Here is a 19,174-nt window from a genome sequence, read left to right as displayed (position 1 = left end):
TATATAAGATTAAGTGTTCTAAAGCTCTAGAAAAGGTTGTTATTATTAAAAGTAGCTTAAAAAGTTATAAAAGCCTCTTATTATTTATATAATACTAGCACTATGTTTATAAAATTATAAAGTTTTTTAACAACTTTATAGTAGTAATAGAGGTTAAATTATTTCTAAAAAGCTGCTTAAGTAAGCTCTACTTTAAAAGCGCTTATCTTTTTACTATAAATAACTGCTTTTACTACTAGCTAGATTATATAGCTAGCGCAGCGTATACAGTGCTTAGAGGTAAGAGGCATATTAAGATATTAAGTAAGAGTAAAGATAGTCTTATTATTATTATTTAACATATTATTAGCTACTAAATAATAAAATTTTAATAAAATTTTAAAGTTATTAATAACTTTAATAATCTCTAGCACTTAATTTACTCTAGTATAGTTACTATATAAGTTGCAGAAGCTAATTAAGATGTTATAGTGTTAGTAGTTAACATTTACATAGTATTATTAGTTAGTGTTTAGTTTAATAAAAGATGCTAAAACACTAAACTAATAAGCTAAAGTATACTTACTAATAAAGTGTAACACTATACCTAGAAAAAAGAAGTAGTTTAAAAAGTTTATATATTAACACTTAACATAATTTTACTTTAAGCTATTTTTAGCATTATGTAAATCTCCTACTTCTGCTATGTATATCCCTGCTGCATATAGGACAAATATGTAGTGTTAGACACTAAAAGAGTAGCAAGAAAATTAGCTTTATTTTAAGTAATAATGCCTTAAAGTTCTACTAATAATGCTATATAAAAAAATATTATAAAGTATTACTTAGTTAATAACTACTACTTATAAAGCTTTCTTCTGCTAAATACTATTAAAAATAATATATAATAAGCCTATAACTTTATAAACTGCTTTAAATAGACTTAAAAAGATTTTTAGCCTATTAAGTAAAAAAGTGCCCTTACTTCCCCTACTAATGTCTATCTAGTGCTCCTTCTTAAGGTAGTAGATAATATAAGTGTAACTATTAACTTTCTTTACCTTTTTATAATTACTCTTAGTGTAGCACTTTCTACAGAGCTACAACTTTATCCTAGAGGCGTCTCTTTTATTATTATACACTAAATTAGCTTTATAAAGCTATATCTAGAATAACTAACAATTACTATGTAATTAGCTTTTATACTTTACTTAGTATTTAAGCCTTTTTAGCTTTAACTTTCTATTTTTTATCTAAATGTTATTTTACTTAATAGTAAATAATACTTTATTATTAAAAGTAAAGTTGTCTAGGTACTTTTTTATAAAGGCTAAAAAACTATTAGATAGCGTGCTATTATAAAAGAAGACTAAAAACTCTAATAATAAGAACCTTAATTAAGTAAGTTAACAAGAACTAGCGTAATAAGCAACTCTAGTTTAGTAAAAAAAGCTAGCTTAAAAAGATCTTTAGGATAAGGCTGTACGCCTGCTACACTAGAGGAACTAGGACATCTAGCTTATAATAAGTAAGTCTGTAGGCAATTATAATTTAAGAATAATATTAAAGGCAAAAAGTTAACTAAAATTATAGGATCCTACATTTTAATTCTTTTCTCTGCTAGCTTCTTAATTATTATATAAACTAACGTACTTCATGGGCGAGTTGCTTACACACCCGAGTCGCTTACTTTTGCCAAGACCCCACCCTAACAAACTCTATTATAGCCCATAATAACCCGCTCTAGCACTATATAGTATAGTACAGCCTAGAATATTATTTAGATACTACTTCTGCTTCTTGCTTACACATTTGCGCGTTATGCCTAGTCTAATTACACTGTCTGCAGCGCCTTTAGGATAGCTTACCTACTTTAGCTTACACCTGCTTCTTTACCTTCTTTCTATTACTGCGCGCTCTAAACTTCTTTAGAGCTGTTAAGCGTAGGCTTTTCTAAATTATTAAGGTCTTTTTTACCTTAATATACTTTCTTTTATATAATTTATGTTGTGTAGTAGCCTTATTAGCTACTTAAAGCTTAGTAATTTTCTATTACACTAACACTAGCTTATACATAATTATTACTACCTTTTTTAAGACCTTTTTAAACACCTTAACTATAAAAGTTAGTAAACTATTTATATGCTTCTAAATCTTTATTTTTATAAGCATTAATTATAACCTAAGTTCTAAAGTATTACTTAGGGTTTACAACTACTAGAGCTTATTATATATAAGTAGTAGTAGTAATAAAGTGTGTAACTTTACATTAAGGCCTATTATAACTTATTATAAGTTAAAAAAAACTAATCTAGCGCTTTAAAACCTTTTTTAGATATTACTAAAAGTAATTATAGCATTATAAGCTATTTTAAAGCATAGTAAGAACTTTATTTTTATAATATAAGTAATCTAGTTACGCATAAAGTTTTTAGCTTAGCACTTATACACTTTTTTTTAAAAAGTAAAACAACCTACATTAAGTAGCTATAAAAAGTGTAATAAGTAAAAAAGCATGTAAATAGTAATAATTTTATTATTTTTATAGTATTATTAAAAATAAAGTAAGTTATAGCTTTTATAGCTGTTAATAACTAGTAGACAGTAGCTACTAATAATACACTTTTTTATATACATGTTAAAGTGCTTTAACTAGTCTAAACTAAGCTAATTAGTAGTCTAGCTATACTTAAAGATTATAATAACTTAATTTTAAAGTAGATTTTTTTTATACTAGTTTAAAAAGTAGTTACTACCTTAAAAGATAATAAAAAGTAAAATAGCTTACCTTTTAGCATTAATGCCCTAGATAGCTGTTGTCTACTTCTAGTTACCTAGCTAGACTACTTTTAGCTATTCTTATCTCTCTAAACCTATAATAACTACTCTAGTAGATATCTGTTACGGTTATGTTACAGCTATCTAACCCCTGAGTACCCTAGGCTTGGCACGGGGTATATAGGCTCCTCGGCCTCCGTACCTCTGCCTCTGACCCTAAGGTTTACTCTCGTTACCCCCTATCCTGCATTCCCTCTCTGTGACCTGTGTTTCCTGCTTGATACCTCTCACAATATCTAGCCTATTATAAACTTTATTTTATTAAATTTATATATGTTATTATTCTAGATGCTATACTTAGCTTTAATATTCTTTATAAAGTTAAACTAGCTTTAAATTACTATAGAATTTTTATAAAAAGCTTTTTTATAGTTATACTTATACTTAAACTTTACTTTAAGCTCTAGGTAATACTTAATAAACATATTAAGCTAGTTTATGCTAATATAGCCTATATTATGCTTAGTGTGTAAAGAATTAGCTATATTAGCTATAGCTGCTAGCTAAGAGGGAAATCCTTACACATCTAGCTTAAGTATATGCTAAATAATTACTTACTTTTTATTATTATCTAGCTTTTATAAGTTAGCTATATAATTAGCTTAAAAAAGTTATCTAGTGTGTTAGTTACTTATTATTTTTTAAAAAACCCTATAAATAGCTATAGCATGTTAGTTAAAAAGTGTTACATTTTATTTAAAAGCTTAAAGTGTAAGCTACATCTAACATTCTTTTAACATATTTAAGTAGTGTTGTTAGAAATGCATTAGTGTAAGAAAAGTAGTGTAGTAGGGTCTTAGCAAAAGTAAGCAACTTAGGTGTGTAAGCAACTTGCCTATAAAGTATGTTATAGAGTTTTTACCTAATTATTACTTTAAAAATATAACTTTAAACACCCTTCTAACGCGTCTTTATAGCTGTCTAATAAGACCTTATATTACTAGGAAATATTGTCTCTCTAAGACGTATTACGGTCTGTAATGGGAGCTGGCTCCTACGTACGTTACGGCTCACACTCCTCCTACGTTTCAACGGCTCACGTGACTGCTACGTTCACGTATCTACGAGTCGTAGTACGTACGGTTGGGAACGCTGCTCGTGCGTAGAGGGGGAAGGCCATACCATGTAATGAATGCAAATACGCTCGGTCCCTGCCAGATGACACTGGGGAGCTAATAATACATGAACATCCCCAACATGACGTAGCAGAAATATCGATACCTGGGGACGGTCCAACCATTGACGTTTGACATGTCGGCTCGGCTATTATCGTGAAGCGCATGGAGTAACGCCGTATTTGCGAATTGATTAGGGCATATAAGAGCTGCAGGTCAAACCTGGGGTATGTCAAGAAGCAGCTGCTTTTCAGAATTTAAAGCAAGCAATTACAGAGTGACCCACTAAAAAGCGCCGGAACAGTCCACCAAAAGCTATGCCAATGATTTGGCTACTCAAATTGAAGAGTAACTGAAACCCCCAGGACATTGGGAGATTGTAAAATGGGTTCCCAAGGAGTGGTGCCAGTGCATCCGTGGAGTAGGCGTAGCTAATAGATATTCTAGCCATAAGCTGTGACGTGGGATCAACATGGCGCAGAATCTAGTATATGGAGAGGTGGGGTTACTTACGGTGATGACAGAATGTTCCACAATGTTGAACGGTCCAGTATTGAATGTCCAACGGATCCCAAATGTCTCGAACTGCTTGGTGGGAACCAATTGAGCCCAGAGCCTACCACAAGGGTATCCAATTCTAAGAAAACATGAGTTTCCATATGCCAAGACCAAGACAACCTGGACTTACAGAAGTACAACAATTGATGGGAAGCTTATCGTTGGGCTTTGCATGCTAATACAGTTAACATCTTTTGCTTGCAGTAATTAACCTCCACTTCTACACCTTAAAGGCTTTAATCCACTTACTTAAGGCCCTAGAAGGTCCTCGTTATTTTAGATATTTATTATAGATGGCTCTTAGCTTATAAGGGGAACTTATAAAATTGAAGGCATTGTACTAGACAGGGTTAGAGTTATGCCCTACCTATTCTACTCTGTACTTAAGCGTTTTCTAGTATAGCTTGCTAACTAGTATTTCTTTAACTTTCTACTTCTCTACTCTATTAATAGCAATAGCAGGTAGTTTTAAAGCTTCTTGTCTTAGCAAAAGATTCTAAGATCCCTTACACAGTATGTTTAGTGAAAATATATTATAAAACTTTAATCTTAAAGGTAGCTTAAAGCAGTGAAAGTTTCTAAGTTATTTAAATACTTTAAAAAAGCTCTTTTATTTATTAGATAGGTTTTAGCTAGGTTACTAAACAGCTAGGTTTTTAGTGTTTAGATAGACTATGTTTCTAACCTTCTAGTTAACTAGCTAGCAGTAGCTATTAACTATAGTTTCTATCTAATTCTAAGCCTTCTCTATTTAGGTCTTAGCTAACTCTTAGGCTGTGTGCATGCAGGTTGCTAATGCTAGAGCATTCTTAGGATTTAACTTATCTATAGGTGTAATAAGTTCTATAGAATGTTTCTAATCCTAGCTTTAACACAGTTTAAAGCTGTATAAGATTTAATATAAAAACATTTCAATTATTACATAAAGTAGAGTTATATAAGCCTAATTAATTAAATGTAGTAATAAACTCTAGTTATCCTATTAAAAAACATAAAAGGCTGTAGTTTTTAATTAATATACTTATTTATAATCTTAGTTTAGCTATCTTTTTTCTTATAATAAGCAGTAGAAAGTTTAACTTTTACACCTAAAGCTTAATAAAATTTAGACTAGAAACTAGACATAAACTAAAGTCTTTAGTTAAAGATAATAGTTTTAAGTGTGTAGCTAAAATATTACACTTATTAAATAAATAAAGTAGCTAGTTTTTAAGCGTTAATTATTTTATAGTAGAAAATAAAAATCGCTTATTTAAATAAGTAATTAATTATAACTATAATTTAGCTATATCTAAACTAATCTTTAAAAAAATTCTTAAAGTTAATACACAAGTGCTGCATTATTTCATTAGAGATTAGAAGAGTATAGATAAGCTTTATAGTAGAGAAGGTAATTCTATATATATTGTTTATAAGTAGCTTTTATACTCTTCTAGTAGTACTTTTAGAACAGTAACTAATAGGTCTTAGCAGCGCTTAGGTAGGCTAAAGATACTTAGTTATAGATGTTTTAAATACGTTAAGTGCATCGCAACAAGTCTACTAGAACACATAAATAGTTAGCATAAAGAAGTAGTCTATTCTCTAACGTACACTATAGGCGAGTTGCTTACACACCTAAGCTACTTACTTTTACTAAGACCTTATTAAACTACTTTTTCTACACTAATGCATTCCTAATAACACTACTTAGACACGCTAAAAGAATGTTTAATAAAGCTTCTACTTTAAGCTTTTAAATAAAACGTAACACTCTTAAAGCAACATGCTGCAGCTATGTATAAAGTCTTTTAAATAAATAACTAACACACTAGATAAGCTTAATAATAGTTTACTCTAACTTGCTATAGTTTATAATTTACTAAAGTTTACTACAATTTGCTTAAGTTTACTATAAAATGCAGTACTTTACTACAATTTGCTTTAGTTTACTATAAGATGCAGCACTTTGCTGCTATTTACTATAATCTTCTATAGTTTATTGTAATTTGCTGCAAATTTTATAATATGTTGCAAATTGCTGTAATCTATTGTAATTTCCTCTAGTCTGCTGCGAATTGCTATAAATTTCTGTAAATTTCTGTAAATTGCTGTAAATTGCTGTAATCTGCTTTAATCTGCTGCAGGGTAATGTATTTTACTACACTATCACTAATTATAGACGTTTGTACCTATCGCACTACACTTCTAACTAATCTAGCAGTGTTAAAAGCTTAGCTTCCGCCTCTATTACATAGACTCTGTTTGTTAACGTTTGTTTCTACATGCTGCTAATTAAAAATATATCCATTGCTTGCCTATAGAAGCTTTTACTATGCGTAAGCAACTCTTATTCTGTAAAACTATTATCTACTATAGATAACAACTAAGTCTATATTCTCTCTAGCTCGCTCTCTACACCTCTTCTCTCATACGAAGTTAATTATGCTCTATAGTATCCCTACAAGTAGTACATATATACTACCCTAGAGTAATTAACTGCTGTCCCTAGCGCTAGCAGAGCTACAATCAGCCTAATGTTGCTAAGCTATAGCTCTGCCCACTTGGCTATAACTTTGCCCGCTTAGCGCAATTTAAAACGTCTGTGTAATAGTATTTGCAGCTAAAACCTTCTACTATCCCCTAACACTATTCTTTAATGCGGTAGTACACTACTACGCGCTTCTCCTGTGTTGCTAGCAGCAACAACTGCTGCAGTAAGCCTACTACAAGTGCTGCCCCCCCTAGATCTAAGTTGCTGTCTGCTAACGCAACACACTTTCTATACACTTGCAAGCTAAGTACTTAACTTATTAGACTATATAATCGAGAAGCAGATACTTTACTCTTTTAGCTAAGAAATGCTTAGAAGTTCTTTTATCTGTCTGCTTGTTGCGCTTCGAAAACTAAAGTGGCTTCTTAACGCCTAACACGCGTATGCAGTATGCGACCCTAGCGAGCATGATGTACGGGTAGTACTTCGCCCTGCGCAGCCGCTGGGCCGGGGCATTGATACCTCGAGCACAGCCAAAAAGTAGAGAAACCTAGTGCGTTAGTGGCGATAGTGGTGGTGGTGGTTGTAGTCGTGGTGGTTGTAGTCGTGGTGGTTGTAGTCGTGGTGGTTGTAGTCGTGGTCGTAGTCGTAGTCTACGGCGGAACTGCAGAGCCTGTGCGCGTCCCTGCAAAGGAAAATCAAAATCAATTGCGCAGTCGCCGGGCTGGGGCATCAATACCTTAAGCACAGCTAGGAAGTGGAGAAACCTGTTCTGTTAGTGGTGGTCGTGGTGGTAGTCGTAGTTGTGGTGATGGTGGTAGTTGAAGTCGTGGTCTACGGTCAGTGTACTTGAGTAAGTCTAGGACAACGCGTTACACAATGTCTAATCATTATAGCGTAATAATCAATTTTGGCCCTTAGCATTTTTATTCAGTTTTTAGTCCAGGTCTATTTCATAATTATAAGTAGCACAACTAACTATAAGTAATGTTTAACTCTTAAAGCTATAAGCCACGTAAATAAGGAAGCTATATACACGGCCGAATTTCTAAAAGCTGTGCAGACTCTCGCATGAGCTGAGAAGGGGCCATAGGGTAGGCGAGTCGACAAGGTATCGAGATCCAAAGAAGGTGAATTGAACTAGTGCATTGTAAGGTCTAAGGAGCTCGAGAGGGCCCTGGGCTGACTATATACTGTACGAGAAAGGAGCTAGTAAATAGTGTAGTATATGGGTATAGTGTCGCGTGAGATACGTGCGATATAGATTAAGTCTTGCTGTATGTTTTGATGTTATACCACAATTTCAAGATTCTGTGCGGCTGTCCTAGTGTCTGGATGCTCCTCTCCTCGGATCGGCTTCATCTTCTCTAGCATTTCCTTGAATATCCTGGCTGCCTCGTCTGGCTGCCCTTGCTGTGTGAGTTTGGCAGCGAGGTTGTTCATCGCCGTGATGGTGTTTGGATGCTCTTCTCTAAGGATCCGCCTCCTCTCATCTAATACAATCTCTTGCACTGCTTGCTCTTCTGACCATTTTCCAACATTGCGTAGGAATAGGCTAACTCCTCTAAATCATTTAGTAAAGCCCCTGTGACTTCCTTCCACACTCTCCCTCTTCTGCTTCCGCCACCCAGCGCTTCGAAGTTTGCCATCACATGCGGCACCGCCCTTAGTTTGTCTTCCGGCACCATACTGCTGCCTTTTACTGCCTCCACTGCCTCTAAAACAACCCCAAATGCCGCCTGGGTGATCTTGCGTTGCTCATCTCCGGTCAGCCAGCCGATCGAATCCCCACGCTTGCACCAGCTTGTGCATCGCATAGCTCTGTTGGTCTGCCTTCCACTGCATCACGAGTACTTCTGCAGCATCCAGAAGCACTCTTCAATCTTTTACACGTCTAACTTCTGACCCGGAGAGAGGAGGCGTCTCTAGCTTGCGTCATGTCTGTCGTCAAGTCGCCTTGCATCTTGCCTGTGCCTGTCAACGCTGAACAGCCCCAAGAAGATGTCGTCAGAGCTCAAGAACGACAGCATCGCCATAAGCACTGACGCCTCAGGACACTGCTCAGCAATAGCTCGATGCGACGTCTCCTATGTTGTAAGCACACTCTTGCTGTACTGGTGCACTAAGCTCTCTGCCTTTCGTGCGAGCAGCTCACGTCGTCGCTGCTGATATTCTGGCAAGTAATCCCTGATGTTGGACTGCAACCGGGGAGCCGTCCCTACGTACACTGCCGCCAGGGTGACAGCAAGCGCCAGACACCCGAGCTCCCTTACAATAACAGTGACCTCCGAAAGATGACAGACGGTGCGTTTTGAGTCTTCCGACAGACCAGGGTGCCGTGCTGAATTCATTCACTCTCCTCCCATTTCCTCAGCCTTGCCGCTGCTTTAACGTTGAGCGAGAAAAAGGGCGGGAGGTGCCAGGCTGAGACTTGGCGTGCCTGACGTGGTAGGCATGGAGGATGGAGGAGCGAGGGCCGTTTCCTGATGTGCTACTTGGTCTTCTCGTCCTTCTTTCCTTGAGTTCTGTCCACGTGGATTGCTGTCGAAAGAGTGAATCTTCAATGGTGAATTCCGCTACTGAACTATATCAGCCTGAATCCTTTTAAGAACCGCGCCCGTGAAGCAATAACACAAGATGCCAATATAAATATACTATCCACTACAGCCGCCTTCTTGAGAAGGGCGCAACGAACTCGCCAATGTCACGGGACTATAATCCGCCAAAACCCCTTCCAAAGACGGCTAACAGTGTGCCAACTCTGTCAATGAACCCACCGTACTTCAGTGTGGGCAGAACAACGCAGCAATTGTCAAATGCCTTGACAATATTTCCCTTCTTCCCATGCTTGATCGCAAGCGCTAGCTCAATTGGCTTCATAACAAGAAACCAGCCAAACATGACAAGCGCCGCCGCAACCGCTGATGACAGCAAGGGACCGTCACCGCCTCCCTTTCTTTTCCGCTGCATTCCACAGAACACAAATGCCAATACGAAAAGCAGTACCCAAGAAAAACTAGTCTCTGCAACGAAGAATCGAAACGCCTGGTCGTGATACGGCGACGGTAAACTCGGAGGCAGCCCAGTACACCCGACCGGAACCTCTTCCACCAAATCAAAAGCGCATCTCCAAAGCCGGAGCTCAGGCTTCACCACTGCAACGATGGCCACACCCCCCGTGAAAATCCCAATGCATAAAGTCAGACCCATTCCGCCCGCACTCGCCCATCGCAATGTCTTCAGCCCTAGACGCGGCTTTGCGGTGCCGTACGTCACCCACTCTTGCTCCGTAATCATGACCCCGGCTGCGTGCCATATCTTGAAGTTGGCAACCAGTAACAGAATCCACGAGTCTCCCGTCAACCACGGCGTGGCATCCGGAGCGCGGACTAGCTGCCACACTGTCCACGCATGTGCCGAGAATTGGATCACCACTGTGGAGAGCGCAACCACGAGAGATGACGTCGCAAGCGGAAATTTATCCGCGGTCAGAAATGCAATGCCACTAGACAGCACGCTGAGCAAAATCTCGGGCCACGAGGGTGGATAGCTGGCCAGCGTACGAGATGGTATGAATGCTGTGTCTTTGTATTCGCAAATGCTGCATAGTTTGGCATCGGAGGTGACCCAGTCGCCGAGAAATTCGCGAAAATCATAGATTGGGAGGCCCTCGAGGTCGGTGGTGCCATATCCATGAAACACAGTGTCTAGCGGATCTGCTGTTGGTTTTGCTGTCGTCAGGTTGAACTTAGGGGCACATCTGTCGACGACCGTCCAATTCGGCCTCCATGACAGAAGGGAGGAAGTTACGTTCCGAGGGGAGGCGACTGCAGTTAGAGCGTTGGTTGCTAGAATAATGAGGGAATATTTGTTGAGGGGGAGATGCATTTGGAAGCGTTTGTGTGAAGTCGATGGGAGCGACGGCTAATAATATGCGTAGCTTGCACAGCCTCTTGTTTTGGAAAGAAAACCAATCAAGGAAATATATATTTACCGAGTTGTGTTAGGGGAAGCGAAAGTTTAGCGGGAATCGTGTAGCTAATTTCCACTTTTTCTCGGCACCACTGTATTTTATTTGAGTTTTAGAATTCAGACTCAGGGTACCAAGTGAGACACCGCAAACTTGTAGCCCCAGCTGATGATACGGATTTGACTTCGTGTTTCTAGTAGGTAGTCGGCTGAGGTTGGTGTTAGTTGTTAGTTTCTGAATAGGGGTTCTGGACGGCGGTGTCATCCAACCAGAGGTGGTGAGGAATTGCGGATCTGGACGTTGCAGGGTTCGTTTTCTTTTCCTTCAGCTGCCCAGACCTTCGTTCGCTTGACGTTCTGGGAAAAGGTTTCGTTGAGGCACCCAATCAAAGAGCCCCTTACGGGTTTATATAATGCGAGCTCTCCATTCCGTGGCCAGAATACAAGAAGACTGTTAGCAATTCACCATAACGCGAATAGATTGCCTCCTACTGAGAGGATGGGAAACGCAAATTCAAGGTAAGACTACATTATGCGCAGACAATACAAATTATACAAGTCTACCAACTAACATTCCAAGAGACCATCAATTCCACCTAATCTGCCCAACTCTGGCATCTCTCCACACTTCATCGCAGAAGGCCCTTCTGCGCCTGTAGTAGCCGCTATATTTACCGCGTTGGAACATCGCCATTACAACCGCTACATTGCGGCAGAACAAACTCTCAGCCATGCCTTCAGCCAAGCGGCAACGCCACGCGACTACGTTAGCCTGCTTGTGGAACAGAGCATTTTATATATGCATATGGGCGTCGCAGGAGGGCCTCCAAACCTGAGGAAGCTCGCTGAAAAAGTATCGAGCCTACCTCCAGGGATCCTGCCGCCCATAGAACTTCTCCCGAAGCAAGACGAGGCAAGAGAGACTTGGGACATCGACTCGATGGATTTACGCTGCGTCACTGAGGTCGAGCGTGATCTAGTAGGCCTACTAGCATGCACGAAGAATCGTTTGGGTAAAAAAGAGGCCTGGCAAGCCTTGCTCGTGGGTTGCCATCGCAAATACTCTGGGTACACCAACACTCAATATAATATGAGCGAGAATGAGGTGCTGCGCTTCGATAAATAGGATCCTTCACACATTCAATCCAGGCTAAGCGGAGCTATAGGTCTACATCCACGAGGTTTACCACAAATACGCGCTTGCTCCCGACGGCGACACTGGATTCAAAGCCCGCCAGCAAGCTCAACTCTTTGCACTTCTGAGTAGACTTGTTGCCAAGAATCGCTACGACCAAGCCATCTCTCTCATGCAGTCTATCGACTCATCCGGCCATAAGCGTGTAAGTAAAGCCAATTTGAAGCGCACTGTTCGTTCTCGGAGTTAGTGCATAAGTACTTCAGTTTTAAGATGCCATCTGGGCAATGTTCAGATGTTCAAGTCATTGGAAAATTATCTAGGTAGCAGCTGAGATTGATCCCACTATGCTGATTCTAAGAGTGCAACCCTCACTTTTAGGACTGTGCTGACTTCGTGGCTGGATCTATAGTTTCGCCCGCTTTACAAGCAGATACTCGCTAGTCCCTCGGTCACAAAACACCAGTTCTTAAGTGTATACGCCTACATTAGAATACACTCTCAGGACTTTTCCAAGATCCTAGACCCTACAGGATTCGACCAGCTATGTACCGAATGCGGTGATCCCTTTGAACCACTCCGCCGCCAATTAGGAAACGACGTTTGCCAACCGCACATGCAGCTCTCGCGGCTCCTCGCCATGAAAGATCGCTGTATGGAGCTAGTGCTCCAGCACCGCTACCTCCTCGCTAGCTTCTGGCTCAAAGACTGCGCAAATATGGCCATCGAATCGCGCGAGATGCTAGTATTCACCGACATAGCACTCGAACTCGGTCGCGTGTACCGCGCCATGGGCGAGCCACTCGACCATCTGTTCCTCTTCTTCAAGGGGGCCTTACCGAAGATGAAAATAGTGAGGGATTTGGAGCAGTGGGATCGCGCCGTCTGGTTAGCGTTCGATCTGTTTGGCAACCGGAAGGATGACTTCTGGGCTATCGCTAGCAGGGCGCATGTCCAGTTCTTGCGCATCGAGGCCTTCGATATCAAGAAAGAAGCGCTACCCGAAACCCCTTGGGACGATTTCATCAAAATTTCCACGGCCTTGCTGGACGATGGTCTTTCGAAAGAAGAGGCAGCAACTCTAATCGTGTCACAGCTGGCGACTCGAGTCATGCAATTGAAGCTGTCGTTGCTGGAAGAAGACGGCGCGGCAGCAGCGCAGCAAGGGAAGATGGCGATTCCGCAGAATTTCTGCTTGAATATGGAATCATTTGCGGAGCGGTGGTGCAAGGCTGATGAAGCAAATGGTCACTTTCGGGAGGCGTTTCTGAAGGCGATGTGTTTATGTTACTTGCCGTTGCAGAACATTGACGCGGCATTTGCGCCAGAATATGCGGCAGTGACCGGCGAAAAGATTGCTATTAGATGCTACCAAAATTTCATGAGTAGTAACGACACGGTTGAGGGTCATCAGCTGAGCTTAAAGCTGAATGAGTGGAGAAGGGTGTATACAGAAAGTGGGAGGCGACCTCTTCATCCGTATGTTCCCTAGTTAGGAGTTTTCCTATGTATGCATTATTTAGCTCCTTGAGCTACCACGTATGCAAACACCAAGTCAGTCACACTACTGATGTAGTGCAGTAAGCAAGGAGTGCAACTAAAAAGAGCTTGCATGGACAGCATGTTCGGAACCCCTCACATCAAGATATTAGCCCCTGCAACCGACAAGGTCGAGGAATATGGAACGGACATGGGCGAATAATCGCGAGCCAGCCCCGGAAGTTGTGCTACTGATAGGGCGCCGCTTAGTAACATCGAGCATCGAGCAAGAATGGCAGATGATTAGGGCGGATGCTGATATAAAGCAGTTGCATATTACCAATGCCCCCTGCCAAGTAAGTTTGCGAGGGAATCAAGTAGCGTGCCTCTGTACGGGCGATACAAATGATGTATAAGAACAGCAGTTGGGGTATGCCACATCTCAATTCATAATTGAGAAGACCCTCCAGATTTTTGTGCGAGATCCAAGGCAAGGGAATCACTTTCAGCTATGCCAATTCCCCGTCGCGCCCTCATTGCAGTAACCTCCGCCAAAGCTGAGCTCTTCGAGGGCGGCGGACACCAGACTGGAGTCTTTCTCGCATGAGCTGAGAAGGGGTCATAGGGTAGGCGAGTCGACAAGGTATTGAGATCCAAACAAGGTGAATTGAACCAGTGTATTGTAAGATCTAAGGAGCGAGAGAGAGCTCTGGGCTGAGTATATTTATCTCAGCAAGCTCAGACGGGATGGGGAGAGAGCCTTGACAGGGGCAAGCCCCTGCTAGTAGCTTTAGTGGCGCAAGCCCCATCTCTCTAGCTAATAAGGGTATAAGAAAGGCTTTCTCTCCCCAGCTGTCTAAGGGACTTTTGTGATTTTTAGGTGATATTGTGGTTCTAAACCTCCTCCACTATGCACTAGCTTAACTAAGAATTACTGTAGCTCTACTACTTTTTGTCTAAACTAGGTTAGATTTTAATAGGTAATAGAGACAGTCTTTAGCTATATTTTAACATTCTTGTAACCTAATTCTAACAAGATTTAGCAGAGTATTGCGCTATTAAGTCCTGCGCAGGACATTTTAATAACCTTATAACTACACCTTAATGTAACTCCCTAACTACATAATATATTATCTTTAGAATTTAAGACCTGTCTAAGACAGGCTCTATTAGAGAGCCTGCAAAACTTTAGGAGATCTAGGCTGCTAGTTGTTAAGCTAGATAGTAGGCTAGGGACATTGTAATTGCTTTTATGTCTGTAGCTTAACTAGCTGTTGTCTAAGGACTCTAAGGACTCTAAGGATCTAGGAGCTGTCTTAGACTAGCTTTATTAGGGAGCCTGCAAAATTTTAGGAGATCTAGGCTGCTGGTTGTTAAGCTAGATAGTAGGCTAGAGACATTGTAATTGCTCTTATGTCTGCAGCTTAACTAGCTGTTGTTTAAGGACTCTAAGGACTCTAAGGACTCTAAGGATCTAGGAGCTGTCTTAGACTAGCTCTGTTAGGGAGCCTACAAAATTCTAGGAGATTTGGTCTGCTAGTTGTTAAGCTGTAGTCTAGTGGATGGTAGTCTAGGGACGTTGCGATCGCCCTTATGTCTGCAGCTTAACTAGCTGTTGTCTAAGGACTCTAAGGATCTAGGAGCTGTCTTAGACTAGCTCTGTTAGGGATCCTGCAAAAGCCTAGGGAATTTAGTCTACTAGTTGTTAAGTTCTAGTTAGGAGGGCAATACTATAAATCTAAAATTAGGGTATAAATAGGTTAAAGTTCTGCGCGCGTTTAAATTTTTCTCTGCTAATAATAGTTAGAATTTAGTAAAAAAAATACTATTTTATAGCTACAGCTTGTCTCTACATTCTATTAAATTCTAAGCCTATTTAGACATATAGTAGTAGAGATATTGTAAATCTAATTCTATTGTGATGCTCTTAAAATAGGCCTATTTATAGAAAAAATCACAAAAGTCCCTTAGACAGCTAAGGAGAGAAACGCTACTGACAGGGGTTAGAAACTGCTAACCCCCCAGGCCATACTCTATTTAGAGTAGCAATATGCATGGTGGTTTGTGCGTCCTTGGTTCTCTCCTCACGTCTGAGCTAGCTGAGATAAGAGTATATACTGTACGAGAAAGGAGCTAGTCCTAATGAGTGAATAGCGCAGTACATGGGTATAGTTTCGCGTGAGGCACGTGCGACAGTCTTCATTGGCGAGGCCGAGCACCCTTACAATATCTTCACCAAAGCTGGATTCGAGGTCGATCTTGCTTCGGAGACTAGAGAGTGGGCTGAAGATTAGCTGAGTTTCTAGCCAGGATTCTTGATGGATGAGAGGAAGCAATATGACGATAGAGAGAGTGATTTCAGGAAGAAACTAGATAACTTGAACAAGGCCTCTGACCTGGACGGCAGCGTGGTTTTCAGTAACGTACACCACGGGCGAGTTGCTCACACACCTGAGTTGCTTACTTTTGCTAAGACCCTACTAAACTACCCTTTCTACACTAATGCATTCCTAACAACACTGCTTAGACGCGCTAAAAGAACATCAGATACAGCTTACACTCTAGGCTTTAAAATAAGACGCAACACTCTTAAAGTAACATGCTGCAGCTATGTACAAGGTCTCTTAAATAATAAGAAATAACTAACATAACATACACTACAGGCAAGTTGCTTACACACCTAAGTTACATACTTTTACTAAAACTCTACTAAACTACTCTTTCTACACTAATGCATTCCTAATAACACTACTTAGATGTGCTAAAAGAATATTAAATATAGCTTATACTTTAAGCTTTTAAATAAAACATAACACTTTTAAAGTAACATGCTATAGCTATATATAAAGTTTTTTAAAAAATAATAAATAACTAATATACTAAATAACTTTAATAAGCTAATTTTATAGCTAACTTATAAAAGCTAAAAAATAATAAAAACAAAGTAATTATTAAGTATATACTTAAGCTATAAATATAAGAATTTTCTTTTTAGCTAGTAGCTATAGCTAATATAGCTAATTCTTTACACGCTAAGCATAATTTAGGCTATATTAGCATAAACTAGCCTAGTATGTTTATAAAGTATTATTTAAAGCTTAAAGTAAAGATTTAAGTATAAGTATAGTTAGCAAATATCTAGCTTATTATAAAGCTTATTTTATTAAAGTTATATGTGTTATTATTTTAAATACTATACTTAGCTTTAATATTTTTATAAGGCTAAACTAGCTTTAAATTACTTTAAAATTCTTATAAAATACCTTTTTATAGTTATACTTAAACTTTACTTTAAGCTTTAGATAACACTTTATAAATATACTAAGCTAGTTTATACTAATATTGTCTGTATGCAGCAGCAGCGTTACAGTCTAGATGCTAGTTATTGCGCACAAGAAGGATCACGTAACTATGTCACATGATGCTTGTGCGCGAACCTCTGTGCGCGAACATCTAGATATTCCCCTTTTCCTCTGTACAGAGGAAGAGACAGAGCAATAACCAGAAACGTGTTGCCCCCACCCTACCTACTTTGTACGCTGTGCACATTGTACACTACTCTTACTCTTGCTACTTAAGTGCTCATACTATAAGCAGCTAGCTGAAAGAGCCTATTTAACAAATATAGCTAAGTTATACTTAGCGTGTAAAGAATTAGCTATATTAGCTATAGCTACTAGCTAAAAAGAAAATCCTTATATTTATAGCTTAAGTATATACTTACTAATTACCTACTTTTTATTATTACCTAGCTTTTATAAGTTAGCTATAAAATTAGCTTATAAAAGTTATTTAGCATATTAGTTATTTATTATCTTTTAAAAAACTTTATATATAGCTGTAGCATATTACTTTAAAAGTGTTATATTTTACTTAAAAGCTTAAAGTGTAAGCTGTATTTAAAATTTTTTTTGCGCGTTTACATTGTATTATTAGAAATACATTAGTGTAAAAAAAGTAGTTTAGTAGAGTCTTAGTAAAAGTAAGCAACTTATGTGTATAAGCTACTTGCCTATAGTGTGCGTTACTAGATAACCTTTATTAGCTAATTCTACAGCTAACTTATAAAAGCTAGATAATAACAAGAAGTAGGTAATTATTAAGAATATACTTAAGCTATATGCGCAAGGATTTCCTCTTAGCTAGTAACTATAGCTAATATAGCTAATTCTTTACACGCTAAGCATAATCTAGGCTATATTAGCATAAACTAGCCTAGTGTGTTTATAAAGTGTTATTTAAAGCTTAAAGTAAAGTTCAAGTGTAAGTATAACTATAAAAAAGCTTTTTATAAAAATATTAAAGAAATTTAAAGCTAGTTTAGCCTTATAAAGAATATTAAAGCTAAGTATAGTATTTAAAATAAGCTAAATATTTACTAACTATACTTATACTTAAAACTTTACTTTAAGCTTTAAATAATGCTTTATAAACATACTAGGCTAGTTTATGCTAATATAGCCTAGATTATACTTAGTGTGTAAAGAATTAGCTATATTAGCTACAGCTACTAGCTAAAAGAACAAAATTTATATATATATAGCTTAAGTATATACTTTCTAATTACTTACTTTTTATTATTTTTTAGCTTTTATAAGTTAGCTATAAAATTAGCTTATAAAAGTTATTTAGTATGTTAGTTATTTATTATTTTTTAAAAAACTTTATATATAGCTACTATATATTACTTTAAAAGTGTGATGTTTTATTTAAAAGCTTAAAGTGTAAGCTATATTAAATTTTTTTTAGCATATTTAAGTAGTGTTGTTAAGAATGCATTAGTATAAAAAAAGTAGTTTAGTAGAGTCTTAGTAAAAGTAAGTAACTTAGGTGTGTAAGCAACTTGCCTGTAGTGTATGTTACAAGCTATGTTTAGCAGAAAATTACTAAGTGTAATAATTAATAGTAGATGCTCTATTACTCTACTTAGTTTAGACTAGGTGAACAAACATAATAAATAATTTAGAGTAACGTAGAATCTATTTAAGATTAGGCTAGAAGTTAGTTGTAGTATAATATATAGAAATAAGTAGATCTAGCTAGAAACATAGCTAGAAAAACTAAGAGTACAAGAGACTAGAGACCTAAAATAGGCATTAAGTATTACCTTTTCAAGTCTAAAGTATAACGTTCTTCTAGAAAAAAGCTAGCTAAAAAGACATAATCTTGTTGTTATTTAAATAATAGGTAAGTTATCTATAAACTTTTTAAACGCACTTTATAACTAATCTAGCGGAGCGCTATCTAGAGTAAGAGAAATAAATTAAGCTAAAATACTATAAACCTAGATAAAGAAAATAAAGAAATAATCTTTTAGATATACAGTTTAAAGAAAGAGAAATTAATACTAGAAAAGTATAGCAACTTCTAAAACATGTTTTAAGATTAACTTTATAGTAAGGCTTTACCTAGACATAAACTATAGAATTATGTTATAGAACTAAACTCTAGAGCTTGCTTAAAGAGTAGTACACTACGCCTAACAACAGAGTTCTAGACAGAGGCGCTAAAGGCATATATAATAAAGAAACTAGCTAAGAGACATATCTGTCTAAGTAAAAGTCTAGTAGCATTAGCGCTAGTATTTATAAAAAAAGAAGATGCGTTGCTAAAAGGTTACTCTTCTAG

General features: G+C 38.0%; 5 protein-coding genes across 5 annotated transcripts; 2 read left to right on the top strand and 3 right to left on the bottom strand.

Moving 5' to 3' along the window:
- Window positions 1–8,253: 8,253 nt before the first annotated feature.
- On the bottom strand, window positions 8,254–8,508 carry BDR25DRAFT_226690 (uncharacterized protein; the record flags this gene model as incomplete). Its single annotated transcript, XM_033685219.1, has 1 exon — window positions 8,254–8,508. A coding segment is annotated over one exon (255 nt), but the record flags the coding sequence as incomplete, so codon positions are not given.
- A 1,167-nt stretch (window positions 8,509–9,675) lies between these two features.
- Window positions 9,676–10,851, bottom strand: BDR25DRAFT_314732 (uncharacterized protein; the record flags this gene model as incomplete). The annotated part of the gene is made up of 1 exon (XM_033691476.1): window positions 9,676–10,851. One exon carries the CDS (start codon window positions 10,849–10,851, stop codon window positions 9,676–9,678), a length of 1,176 nt encoding a protein of 391 aa, XP_033546800.1.
- A 23-nt stretch (window positions 10,852–10,874) lies between these two features.
- BDR25DRAFT_355685 (uncharacterized protein) lies at window positions 10,875–13,769 on the top strand (the record flags this gene model as incomplete). The annotated part of the gene is made up of 9 exons (XM_033695503.1): window positions 10,875–10,965; window positions 11,057–11,120; window positions 11,206–11,451; window positions 11,515–12,037; window positions 12,099–12,272; window positions 12,314–12,370; window positions 12,480–13,550; window positions 13,591–13,625; window positions 13,688–13,769. The coding sequence occupies 9 exons, from the start codon at window positions 10,875–10,877 to the stop codon at window positions 13,767–13,769; spliced, it is 2,343 nt and encodes a 780-aa protein (XP_033546799.1).
- Window positions 13,770–13,812: 43 nt separating this feature from the next.
- Window positions 13,813–14,355, bottom strand: BDR25DRAFT_355684 (uncharacterized protein; the record flags this gene model as incomplete). Its single annotated transcript, XM_033695502.1, has 3 exons — window positions 13,813–14,055; window positions 14,093–14,274; window positions 14,313–14,355. 3 exons carry the CDS (start codon window positions 14,353–14,355, stop codon window positions 13,813–13,815), a joined length of 468 nt encoding a protein of 155 aa, XP_033546798.1.
- Window positions 14,356–15,596: 1,241 nt separating this feature from the next.
- Window positions 15,597–15,968, top strand: BDR25DRAFT_355683 (uncharacterized protein; the record flags this gene model as incomplete). The annotated part of the gene is made up of 4 exons (XM_033695501.1): window positions 15,597–15,621; window positions 15,701–15,824; window positions 15,880–15,898; window positions 15,954–15,968. The coding sequence occupies 4 exons, from the start codon at window positions 15,597–15,599 to the stop codon at window positions 15,966–15,968; spliced, it is 183 nt and encodes a 60-aa protein (XP_033546797.1).
- Between the last annotated feature and the right edge of the window lie 3,206 nt (window positions 15,969–19,174).

The sequence above is a fragment of the Lindgomyces ingoldianus genome (assembly GCF_010093535.1).
Source record: "Lindgomyces ingoldianus strain ATCC 200398 unplaced genomic scaffold BDR25scaffold_18, whole genome shotgun sequence".
In the NCBI taxonomy this organism is placed as follows: domain Eukaryota; kingdom Fungi; phylum Ascomycota; class Dothideomycetes; order Pleosporales; family Lindgomycetaceae; genus Lindgomyces; species Lindgomyces ingoldianus.
The sequence above is the reverse complement of the archived record's forward strand: the minus strand, read 5'-3'. Positions and strand labels throughout refer to the sequence as shown.